This window comes from Pleurodeles waltl, chromosome 9 (genome assembly GCF_031143425.1).
Source record: "Pleurodeles waltl isolate 20211129_DDA chromosome 9, aPleWal1.hap1.20221129, whole genome shotgun sequence".
Taxonomy (NCBI): domain Eukaryota; kingdom Metazoa; phylum Chordata; class Amphibia; order Caudata; family Salamandridae; genus Pleurodeles; species Pleurodeles waltl.
The window spans coordinates 765,842,728-765,855,292 of NC_090448.1; the positions used below are offsets into that span (position 1 = coordinate 765,842,728).

Consider the following 12,565-nt stretch of genomic DNA (forward strand, 5'->3'; position numbering starts at 1 on the left):
ATCTAGTCCCCACAAACACAAATTAAACGCTGGCTCAACCACGGTGTCACAAATGTTTCGGTGAGCTGATCCATCCTGATGCTGGAGTGGGCGCTTCCTGTGTCATTCTTGCTTGTCCAGCTGTGAGCTGATCCATCCTGGTGCTAGAGTGGGCTCTCCCTCCTGTAGCATTCTTGTTTGTCACGTGGGGGGCTTGGCAGCCTGTCACTTAGAGGCGACATGTTCGGGTCCATGTTTGTGTTTATGTGGGAATTTTGAGTGAAATACTGTCAGCCTTCGGTAAGCAGTAGGACCGATTGGGTTTGGGAAGCGTTTTATCGACTCTCCTCCACATCCGTCTGAAATAATCCTGCACAAAAATAGAACCCGTGGCTCCCAAGAGAATACTTAGTCTACATTTTGAGAACAGGGCGTGGAGCGGGCCCTTCTGGAAAAATGTTTTCACTGACGCAGTTTTGCTATGAAGCACAGCCGAGCAAAACGGAGAATCAAGAACACAATTTCCAGGCCTGCAAATCCTAGTGAAAGCAAAAATACTGCTCAATCTTAAACCCTGACAATTCACGAATAAATGGGCAGGAATGGCGGAGGTTTCCGGAAGCTAAATAATCCCGACTGAGAAATTCAAAGGTCACAATGAAGTCCCAAACAGGAAGAAAGTCTCAATATTACGTAATAACAATGGCCTGTTTATTCTACAGAGCGGCGCTGAACAACGCGCTAATCATATAACTCAAAGTAACATGACATGACATAAAATCATACATCACATGACATGAAGAAACATAACATAGTATAATCTAAGGTAGTATAGCAATTCAAAGCTTATTTTCTTGATACACTATATGGATTTAGAGTTACCTTAAAACCAGCATTACTGTCCCAGGCTTTAATGTCAGATATATCCCTTTTCATAACTCACTATCTCTTTCGTGTCAGGGCCAGTGACATTAGGACTAGCAGTTCAGCTGCAAAACTAGGTACTGGCCAGGCTGGAAAAACTAGTCTTCTAATGGTACAATTGGGTTATTTTTTTTCTTTTCTTGTATGTTATTTTCAATTCCCTTCTTTACTTTTGCTTCGTATCAGGTCAACTTCTACCTGTCCCAAGAACTTAGTCAACTCTGTTGAACGGTTTCAATTTTGGTGGCCACCTTTCTCACACTACTGCCCCTCTTGACGGTCGGAATGGAACAGAAATTAGGACCGCACACTAACACAAAAGGGACCCCAGTTAGTGAATCACATAGCTAAAAAAGTGCAAATTGGGGCAGTTGTGATCATGTAAGGACAAAATGTATTAGTGGTTTGCAGGTCCCCAAACAGCCCAAAAAATGGCCTTCCCACTGACCTGAAACTAGCCCCTCTGGCAGTAACGGTTGGTGGCAAATTATAGGGGGGGGGTAAAACACATGCACAAAAAACTACACATAACATACATAATAACATATTCACCAATATAAATATATAAAAAAATCACCTTACTCCATGTTTAGCAGCATGTCTCCATTCATCCACAGCTTCTCCTCCAACAACCAGCTCCCTCATCCAATCAAGATGCTATTTTCATGCTGTTAAGCAGCATGAAAAAGTGTCTTGATTGGATGGAGTGAACCAGATCCACGCTCCAAAAGGTACTGTAGGCCTGTGCCTGCTCTCTAACCCAGATGTCCAGTACAGCTGGGTTGGAGAGGTTTGAATTGTTCATGTTGGTTTGGCCCTAGCAGAGTAGCCGGCTAAACCAACATGCGCACTTCAAAGTTAAGTGGCCACTCCTCACTGCTGCTAATCATTGGCTAAGCATAAAAAATAAAATTGTAATAATTCATTTTACTACCATTTTATTTTGGTTGCTTTCTGTACAGCAGCCTGTGGGGGGCGACGCTCCTCCGCTCCCACCGACGAACTGCTTCTGGCCGGATTGCACCAGAGGTCAGTCCGACCCTGGCTGTAAAAAAAAATCTCCACTGTGAATTTCAGCCAGTGCAATGATCTCAATGACCTCTAGTTGTCACTATTGCACCAGTGTTCGATTGCTCTTTGACAGAGTTTACCAAACCTAGGGCCAAGTGTATCCTTTTTAGGGTCGAGCCTGCGTTGCATGCGCTTGCGCATGCGTTTAGCAGGGAGACTCTTTTGTATTTAGAAAAGGGCTCGGAGCCCTGTCAACTTCACGTCAGTTTTTTTTATTGGTTGGTGGGCTTCCCTAATAAAATCTGCTTGCTTTCATTAGTCTAAGGCACGCAGATGTCATGCCTTTTGAGGTGGCTAGCCCTCCTCCAGCGCAGCGACCAAGTACAGAAAACATGCGAGGCTCGCTGTTTTCCATCGGGCTCGTGGACTTTTTTTTCTCTAACTTACGAGCCCGATCTCGCTTGGCAGAAGTCAAGCGCTTTACATACTTGATTTCACTTTTTCGGGTTATGTACATAAATGCACTTTTGCCCGATAGGTGAAAAGTCGGGTAAGGAGTTTACAACGCGATCAGCTCTAACATGAGCAAACACGAGACCCGATGCATTGTAAATGCTTGTTATTAAATTGCAATTACCCAATTGCGATTCTCTGCAAATCGCAAGTAGGTAATTGCTATTCTAATGTATGAAAGTCATGGAGTTTCATTTTGTGTTTCCTAATGGATTGCAAAGTGACCAACCTCATTAATATTCAGGAGGGTGGTCGCAATTTGCGACCCATTAGGAAACGCTAAAATCACAGGGATGGTGGCCTTCTGGGCTCAGCATACTGCCATGTCTGTGATTGCTTCTAAAAGAAGCAATCTTTTTTTTAAAAAATGCGTTTAAAAATGAAAAGTGAAATGTTTTCTTTTCACTTTTTAAAAGTATGCAGTGGTCCGTGGGACCACTGCCTGCTCTTTAATTTTTTTTATCGCATGCATTCACTTGGGGACCCCTTCCTGTTTGCGAGTGGGTTACCACCTACTTGAAGTAAGCGGTAAAATCAAATGTTTTACGACCACATTTCGGTCACTAACCATTCCTGCATATCGTTGTGATGCGATATTGGGAAGGGACGCCCTTGACACGCCCCTTCCTAATACCGAATCGGTATGTAGTCACAATTCCAATTTGGACAAGTTACTGAATCACAAATTGGAATTCATACATACCAAAATGCATTTTTGCGGTTGCTAGTGACTCAATCAGACCATTTGCGACTGCAAAAATGGATGATACATCTTACCCCTAAGCTCCACTGCAGCTTCAATCAGCACTTTTTCATAGGTGAATTCCCTTTCAGGGCTTCAACAGTCTTATTCTGTGCCTGCCATTGGCATTTAGTTCTGCACCGTTCTCTGCTCGGTCCAGAAGGCAAAACAATCTCATAATGTGTCACTGGGTGTCAATATTGCAGTTAAAGTTTTATGCTTTCATTGTGGCGTTTGCCAACCCCACTTTTTAACTGGAGTACAACTTCAGGGTCGACTCCTATCAGATCTCCAGACCAAGGCACATACTTACACCGCAAGGGGACACTGTTAAGCCATGCCTACCTGTCAATATCTGGATCTCCACCATCCTCTCTATCACCACTTGGTGTTATACTACACTGTCAATCGGGAGTATAATCTGAGTGACCACATGGCGTCTCTGTGCATTATCAACTTTCTATAGAAATTTAGTCTTACTATGGCAGGCCTCTTAATGTCACTGTTAAGCTAATGTTTGCATGTTCCATTCCCAGGGGTTAAAGAAAACCCTTTCCCTCCAAATTCCCTAAGTCCAGAAAACAAGTAACAGCAGCCATAGTCCTACATTTTTTTAAAGTCCTTTTTATTGAGTTTTTTAGCATTGTAAACCATTCAATACAGTATGTTAACACAATTCTGACTTTCATATAAAAGGCAAGCAGTTATCAGTATTTGCATAGCACATGCAGGAGTATAGGCTCACAATGATTCCACAGGTAAAGCGATAACAAGAAAGAAAACAGAGCACCAATAACTTTGAGCCTGATCCCATGGAGCAGTTTTGAGTATAATGTTGCATATAGTGTCTCTTGGGGTCTGACTAGGCGCTCTGTGTCCTACTTTTGAGTGCTTAGCTGGAGTAGTGGAGAGGTGGAGAGATTGAGCGTGGTAGCACAGTCTGTCTTCTGATATCCTGGAGATCTCTATGTAATTATGGTAACATGTCATCTTCAGGAGTGCTTTGAAGTGTGTGTAGGAGATCGTCCCAGGTTGCAGCGATAGGACGTCCCCATAGGCTGAGCAGTTCCTCTCAGTGCCACAGAGTCCACCCACGCCTAGGGTATTACCGTGGTTTGCCACTGCAGAACTCCTGGGAATGACCCAGCCTTCCATCTCATTGTGATTGTGCGCCTGACCACAAAAAGTACCATGTCAATGAATCGTAGAAACAGCATCCCAAAATGTATGTGTGATCATGGACGTCATTCAGTGCTTAATTTGTAAATTAAAATGTGCCGGCACTCAAAGTCCTCCTCTGAAACACGCGGCTGCTGCATTTAAATGTGCGAGCACGGAATACTGAGGCAGCGTATTCCTGAAGCCATCTCGGGCCTCTTCAATCTATTTAAAGCCACTCACTGCCCCTTCAGCGCACTCTAGCAGCTTTCTGCTTTCTCCCTTTGTGACGCTTTTTCGTTTTTCTCTTCCTCCGTCTTTCCCATAAGTGTCTTTTGCTCTCAGCAAATGCTTGGAGTAGAAGAATAAGCGCCGGTCCTGAAAAATAAGTGCCGGTGCTCAGCACCGGAAACAACAAGCACAAATTAAGCACTGACGTCATTTAGGTCGCAGCTGCAACCCCTGGCTTGCCCCTTGGAACCCCTGGTACTGTTTTTGAGACACCAGTCTTCAGAGGTGGCAAAATCAGTGCCAGGAACACAGTGCCAGCTCGTCCTTATAGACGTTGGGTGAGGCTCCTTTCTCGTGGTTTTCTCTCATTTTGTATTACACTAATAGTAAATAATGTAAAATTTTTCTCTGTTAGTGTAATAAACTATAAATAGCTGGACGATGGACCTCCCTGGCAGCTGAGGTAAGTAAGAAATGCATGTTGTGTGTGTGCCTGAGGGTGAGTGTGTGTTTGCGTGAGAGACAGTGTGTGTAAGTGTGAATGTGTGTATGTGTAAGCATGTGTGTGTGTGTAAATGAAATTGAAGGTCAAAGAGCATGTGATGTCACTTCTGCTACCCCATGCATTTGGTGAAATGAAGTTCATTTGTGTGATTGGGCAGTCCCAGAACATGTGCTGCATATCTGCTCGGTGGTTCTGACAAAGAGGGCAAGTAGGTGATACCTTGTGGTATATTTTGTGAAGCATAGCTGGTGTTAGGTAGGCTCTGCGTACGATATTATATTGTATGCATTAAAAGCGGGCACTGTGTGAGACCTGGCATGGGTATATGAGTTCTGTTTTCCGCTCTTTGGAGGGTCAGAGGGTGCCCTACGTCATGTTCCCAACTCTGTCATAGGCTAGCAAGGGGGTCAATGGATTTGTCTGGTACGACTTTTATCATTCTGGATATAAGCCATAGTCTGGTTCCCAGGGTGAAGAGTACCTGAGTTAGTGTGTGAGTAGTGGGTTCAGAGGCTGTGGTGCCCCAGAGGAGCTCCATCTCTGCAACCAGGCACCTGTGCATCAAAGCCTGCCCTGCTGGTAGGGCAGTGTGTTCCGACAACAGATCAAAAGGGATCACATTGCGTTCATGAAATAGGTTGCCCAGAGTGTCCACCATTAAGGACTCACAAGTCTCTATTCTCTCTCTTAAAACATGGTTGAAGATCTCAGTGAGGTATCCGGTGCATATGGCAGCGTGCCTGGAGATGTCTGCAGGGCCTTACGATAAACGGTGTAAGCTCTGTATGGTAATGTGTTGAGGGCTGCAGGCAGTGGTGACTTTGGAAGAAACAACTTCTGTGTTCTGTTCAATGTTTCACCACCGATTGCTGTTGACACCTCTGCCGAGTTAAGTCTCGCAAGCCACCTGGCTGGCTATTGAAGTTGAGCTGCAAGATAGAAGTGATCAAATACTGAAGTGCCAAGTCCTCCACTGTCTGTAGGCAGTTGTAGCTTAGTTAGGATGACTATATGTTTCCCTGTTTAAAAAAAAATCCCCCAACATTCTGTCTAGTAGGTGGAATACCCAGCGGGGAATGGGAACTGGTAAATTTGCAAAGCAATAGAGTAGTCTCGCAGCATTACTCTCTTGGATAATGCGGCCCGGCCCTGAACAGTAATGGGAAGTGTGCGCCTAAATTCAGTTTGGGACCAGAGAGATGAGATGGCTTCCATGAGGTTACCCTCAAGAAGATCACCGGGGGAGTGGTATATATCAATGCTGAGATATTGGAACCTATGAACCTCCCAATTGACATGGTGGGTGTCTACTGTTATTCTGTGAGCAGGACAGCCTGTGTGTAATAGAAACAAGCAGATTCTTGACCAATTCACTCTTACACCAGAGGTCGTCCCGAAAGCACTCAGATTGTTTGTTATGGCATTTACACCATTCTGTATGTCTCTTACATGGATAAACACGTCTTCCAAATGTAAGGAGACTGCATGTATTTTGCTTCACAGATGTACACATCAGGTCCCCCGGACTGGTGTAGCCACTGCACCAATTGCTCCATCGCCAAAGCGAAAAGCAACGGTGAAAGTGGACACCCTTGAACAATATTAACTCTGGCTGTCGGTTCTGTGTATGGGAGTTTGACTGAGCATAACATGTCTCCCACTCCCACCTGCTGAAGCACTGGAAACGTACTCCCACTTTAATGTATCGAATTTTCATGGTCTAGGGCTAAACAGTCAGAGCAGGGCTATTACGTGGGATTTTCCTTGAGGAGTCTGTGTAGATGCCATCAATGTAGGGATGTAGATCTGCCTGGCATTAATCCTTTTTTATCAGTGCTTATTAAGTGAGGCATGCATTCTAGAAGGTGAATTACTAGAATTTGCTGAGGATTTCATAGTCACATCACATCATGGCTAGTGGTCTGTAAGAAGTGCCCTCTAAGGGATGCTTGTCTGGCTTGGGGAGGGAGACTAAGAGAGCCTCTCGCATTGAGCATGGTAAAATGCCAGAACCAATTGCAGAAGAGTATAGTCCGGCAATTTTGGAGTCAGCAAACTTGCATACATCTAATAAAACTCGATTGGCAGACCATCACGTCCCAGGTTTTTCATGTATGGTGCATCATATCTCCTCTGTTATTGGGGCATTTGAGACCTGTTTCTGCTCCTCCATCACCACCTACAGTACAACAATGGAGAGGAACTCTTCTGCCCTGGGGTGACGTAGGTTCTGCATGGGGCTATGTAGTTCTTGATAGTGTGTGTAAAATGGTCTATGGATTTCTTCATGAGAGTATGCAATAGAGGGAGGGCAGTACATTTTGCTGTCACTGGTATCAGCGGACTCATTTTTAAAGAGCCAAGCCAGTTGGCGACCTGGCTTGCCTCCTTCTCTGTTTGTTTTGGCTTGATATACTTCGTAATCCAAGCACCGCAGGGACTCGATTAAGCCGGCATGGCACTTGTGTGCTTCCAGGAGGTTGGCTCGACCCATGTCATCTTCGCTGGCGGCTCTTTCTAGGCCTCGTAAAGAGAACTCAGGTAGTTCCAGCTCATGACTTAATGTGCCTCTTGTATCAATGATTGTATGTATACAGTGTCCTCTTATCACTGTTGTGTTGGCAGTGTTGGTGTTTTCAGAAATATAGTTTGTAAGTGTGTCATAAGAGGTTGCACTGAATGCTTGGTCTTCCACAGCTGCAGGTTGGAGTATCCAAGTGGGTGCTGGTTGAGTATAGTCCCCCAGGTGAGCCGGAGCAGAAGGTTTTTGTGTTCAGAGATGGTCTTACTCAAGTATACGACATCTGTTCTGAGCTGTTACAAAGCAGGGAGACAAAGAAACTGATTCAATCTAACATGAAAGTCATGAGGTGGAGGGGGGATGGAATATTCCCTAGTGTTGGGATGTAATGCTCTCCAGCTATCAACTAAGAACCAATGCGTGATCCATTACCACAAGTAGGCAATAGCGCAGACCGTGCAGGAGTTTGGGAGGGGGTGCGAGTGGTCCATCACAGAGCCAAGGACGCAATTAAAAATCACCCCAAATGTCCAGCATTCCAGATGGGCTGAGAGGGAGGCTTAGAAATACGATCGACCAGTATTTGGCAAGTAAACACAACCCTGTAATACTCCAGTACCATCTAATACCCCTTCAACCAGGACATATGGCTCTCTGGGTCGGTGTCTACTGTGAAAGGGTGAAAGGGATCACCCGTCAGATCCAGACACGCACTCCTCTAGCATAACACAAGTAGCCAGTGCCATAACATTGCTTCACCCCACCCTCCAGCGATTCTGGAGTTTGGTGTCCTTGCCCTAGCAAAATGTGTTTCTTGCAAGAATGCAGTATGCACCTCTTATCTCTTAAGGTGCTGATGCATAGAGCACTGCTTCTGGCAGTGTTCATGCCACGGGTGTTCTAGTTCAGTAGCGTTAGTTTACCCATTGAGAGTGGTTATATGGTGAGGTGTGGAGAGGAGGCGAAGCTGTGAGGGAGAGGAAGAATCAGTAGTTCACTGTCACACCATCCCTTGACATCAATGCTATACATTGTAGGCTCAATAACGTAAAAATCCCCAACCCAGGGCGGCAGCAGCCATATTCCTCACACTGGTTCCTCTCTTTAATACATGGACAGCTACTAGAGGTTCCTTTATTCATCCAAGATGAACAAGTGGGTCTTGGAAATTCCATGTCTGTGTTTATCTGTGCCTTTTTAATGTTCATTCATCACGTTTACAAAGACAGAACTGATTATTTTCTTGTCCTTTTTCTTTCTATTGCACCAGGTACCACAAAACCTTTTACTACTCTTGCTCAACCTCTGGCAGGACCCCCAAGCACACAGCCATCGCCTTCCTGAAGACACACAAGACTGCTAGCAGCACAGTACAGAACATTCTCTTTCGTTTTGCTGAGAGGAACAATGTGACTGTGGCACTTCCTCACCACAGCTGTGACCACCAGTTTTGCTACCCCCGCAACTTCTCCACACGCTTTGTTCACCCTTACACATTGCCACCTCGTATCATCACCAACCACATGCGTTTCAATGCCTCGGAGCTCCGACGACTCATGCCCAATGACACTTTGTATGTCACCATCCTCAGAGAGCCTGTGGCAATGTTTGAGTCCCTGTTTAGCTACTACAACCAGTACTGTCTTTCCTTCAAGAGAGTGCCAAATGGCTCCATGGAGACATTCCTCAACCATCCACTCAGGTATTACCGTCCCAACGACAAGTTCTCCATGTATGCCCACAACACGCTAGTTTATGACCTAGGTGGTGACAATGACCATGGCAATGAGGCTGCAAGAGATGCCTACATAGAAGGTTTTATCCGTGAGATGGAGACAGTCTTCTCATTGGTCATGATCGCAGAGTACTTTGATGAGTCTCTAGTCCTCCTGAAACATCTTCTTTCCTGGGACCTAGAAGACATGGTATATGTCAAGTTGAATATGAGGACCAAGGAGTCCAAGCTCAATATCACCTCTTCTCTGCCTGACAAGATCCGTGCTTGGAACAGCCTTGATTCTAGGCTTTACAATCACTTCAACACTACCTTCTGGAAAAAGGTCCATGAGGTGGGGGCTGCATGCGTAGAGAAGGAGGTGCAGCTCCTCCGGCAGGCACAGGAGCGACTCATGAGAACCTGCTTCGGGGATCAACTGAGGCTCCGCTCTGCAACCCAGATCAAGAATAAGGAGCTCCGCCCCTGGCAGCCCAGTTCAAAGGTGAACATCATTGGATACGATCTTCCGGGCAACCTCAGCTCTAGCTCACAAGAGCACTGCCTGAAACTGGTGATGCCTGAAATTCAGTACTCAAGGTATCTGCTCAAGAAGCAGAGCCTTAAGAACCGAAGGAAGGTGATCCAACGACAACCACCCAAAGCCATGGTCAAGCAGGCAAACAACAGAGCTGGACTAGTCCAAGCTACTGCGGTGAAGCCAATCAGGCACCAATAGCTGTCAACAAAATTGTCGGATGATTGAATATGTAGCAGGGAGTAGGCATGCAGATGGAACGTCAGAGGTTAGCCTTCACAAATCATGCCACCTAGACTGTAGTTCATGAATGACTGTCATATTCAGAACCCACATTCCAAGCAACAGCTGCTTAGGTGTGCACCAATGAGAGATATGGGCACAAAAATGCACAACAAATTGACTTCTGATTCCCAGACCAGTTGAATGCCACTACACTATCAGGCAATCAATTATGGGACAAGATGACTGCCCATCTAAGTTCCCTGAGGTCGGACATCGGCATTAATATGAAGCACCATCAAGGCTCTCTGGAGCAGCCATTTTGGAAATTATTCAAGGGGAATAAATGAAAAAACTACATATCCTACGTCTTGGAGGCTGAGAACATCAAATTAATGTGTACTGAAGTCACGATTAAGGATGTGATCTAAGTTACCTCCTTACATTCCTCCCAGAGTCAAACTCTTTCTCCAGACAGCAGAATATGTATGAATGGACAGGATGGTCAACCAAGCTGTGGATGTGATCATATTCAGGAGACTCACGAAATGAATGTGTGATATAAGTGAAACCCCTTTCATCCCCCGACATTGGTGAAATTAGCACAAGAAGAGGATGTCCTTGTGTGTCATTGGAAAGGAGCGAAATAACGTTACATCCTGAACCCACTATGAATGAAGGACTTCATTATTCAATTTCATTGATCCCAACCCACCCTTTACACCAGCACTAAAAATATTTAAATTGTACATATTATATTATTTATCAGGAGAAATAAATGATCAGATATTCTGCATTAATGTATATTATAATTTAAGTAGGTTTTGTGGACAGGCAATAAGTGGCATCAAAGTTTATAGCAGTGAATGGGACAAACCCATCCTTCTTTACTTGGGGCTTAAACTAACTGAACTTAATGAGAGCAGGGGCCCTGTGTCAATGTGCTGAATGGGCAATGGGGATTCTTTCCACTGTTAGTGACGTCATGTTGCACCAAAATATTTCCAGAGCACGGAAAATCAACACGGCAAGATGCGGTGAGCCAGATGACAAGCAAGTTTGTTAAAAGCAGCAGAACATGTCAGAAAATAATAAGAAAGAACAATATTAAAAGTGTTTATTTTTTATTTTAGAAGTTGAAACGTTTTCTTTTGGTGTTTTGCTGTCTCTCTCCTTTTAATGGATTTTAATGCGTGGCTCACTATGTTTTCCCCTTAGAACATCAATTGAAGTCTGAGATATTTTTAGTACACCGTAAGGCGACTAGCAATCCTCGTTCACAAAGGATAATCACAAATTATCTCGAGAACTAATACGGAAATGCCAGGGACTGTATTATAGATACTGCCCTGGGGCGCAACGTGCCTGTGTGCCCGATTTGAGCACCCCCAGGTCATAATGATATTACAGAAGGCGTCACTGATGCTTGTGATACAGATAGCGCTGACACACACGTTGCACCAGCGCTATGAGAGGGCATTTCCTCATTTACTTGGGGGCGTGGCATAATGCAAATAATGGGATCAATTTGCTTCTGCACCCACACCCTATTACTGACATGGGTGCAGAGGCAAACATGCCATTAGGAGACGCACTGAAATTGTGCCACAAAAAGGTGGCACACTTTCAGTGCACCTCCTAAAGGACGGCCCTCTGTGGGGGAGAAAAGGATCCCTATAGACCCCTCAGTCAACCCCCTGCAGGCGGGTGCAGTTACTCACTGCACCTGCCTTCAAGGGGATCTTTAATCCCACTTAAAAGTGCTAGTGAGTTGCCTCCTGCACAGAGAAACACGGAGCTCCTTTTAAACAGCTGCTCGGTATTTCAGTTGAATGCACTGCCCCCAAGGGCAGCATAAGTGTGCGGCTGTCCTGGGGGCAGTGAATTTATTCTAATACACAAACATGTAAAGTGCACAGCTTCAGGTTGGTGAAATAGCACCACCGACTCCTGCACTCTGTAGTTCCAAATATTTTAGCTGGCCATCTGATGGAGATCTGCTTCTGCCACTGCCCAGATGGTAGACATTCCTCTCCGTAGATGATGGCACTACGTCCTCTGCCTACCCTGGGTACCAGTGGTGGAGGGTTGACTTCCCAGCACACCAGAAAGCTGAGGTTGTACACTATTGAGTGTATCATCATAAACTATGAAGGAAAAGTTAAATAATCTGTGTTTTTTATTTCAGGAAATGTTTTTTAATAGTTGGGAAACTCTCTGTGTGTTACCCCAGATATCGTATGAAGAAAGTCTGAATACTGAAGCAACGTTTTTGGCTCCATGGCTGGGAGTGGAGCACCACTGATGAACAGACTGCATATTAAGTGTTACAAAAAAGGACTTAGAAGACAAGGTTTGCACTGTCAAGGGTCTTCTTCAAAGGCACACATAGTCAAATACTGATTAGTAGATGTCCTCAATGGCAGGCCCATAGTGTAAGTGTATAACTTGGTCCTTGTCTCTGTGGACATGAATACCGAGGTACTTTGTGGAGTCATCACACCATT

At 45.0% G+C, this 12,565-nt stretch overlaps 1 protein-coding gene across 4 annotated transcripts in view; it reads left to right on the top strand.

Annotated features, from left to right (window-relative positions):
* Positions 1–11,185, top strand: part of GAL3ST3 (galactose-3-O-sulfotransferase 3) — a 129,359-nt gene extending 118,174 nt beyond the window's left edge. For all 4 annotated transcript variants that reach the window (XM_069207934.1, XM_069207932.1, XM_069207933.1 and 1 more), the window contains one exon: positions 8,855–11,185. In XM_069207934.1, the coding sequence (XP_069064035.1) occupies positions 8,855–10,037 (1,183 nt within the window). In that variant the 3' untranslated portion in view covers positions 10,038–11,185. The remainder of the gene's footprint in view (positions 1–8,854) is intronic.
* Positions 11,186–12,565: the final 1,380 nt, after the last annotated feature.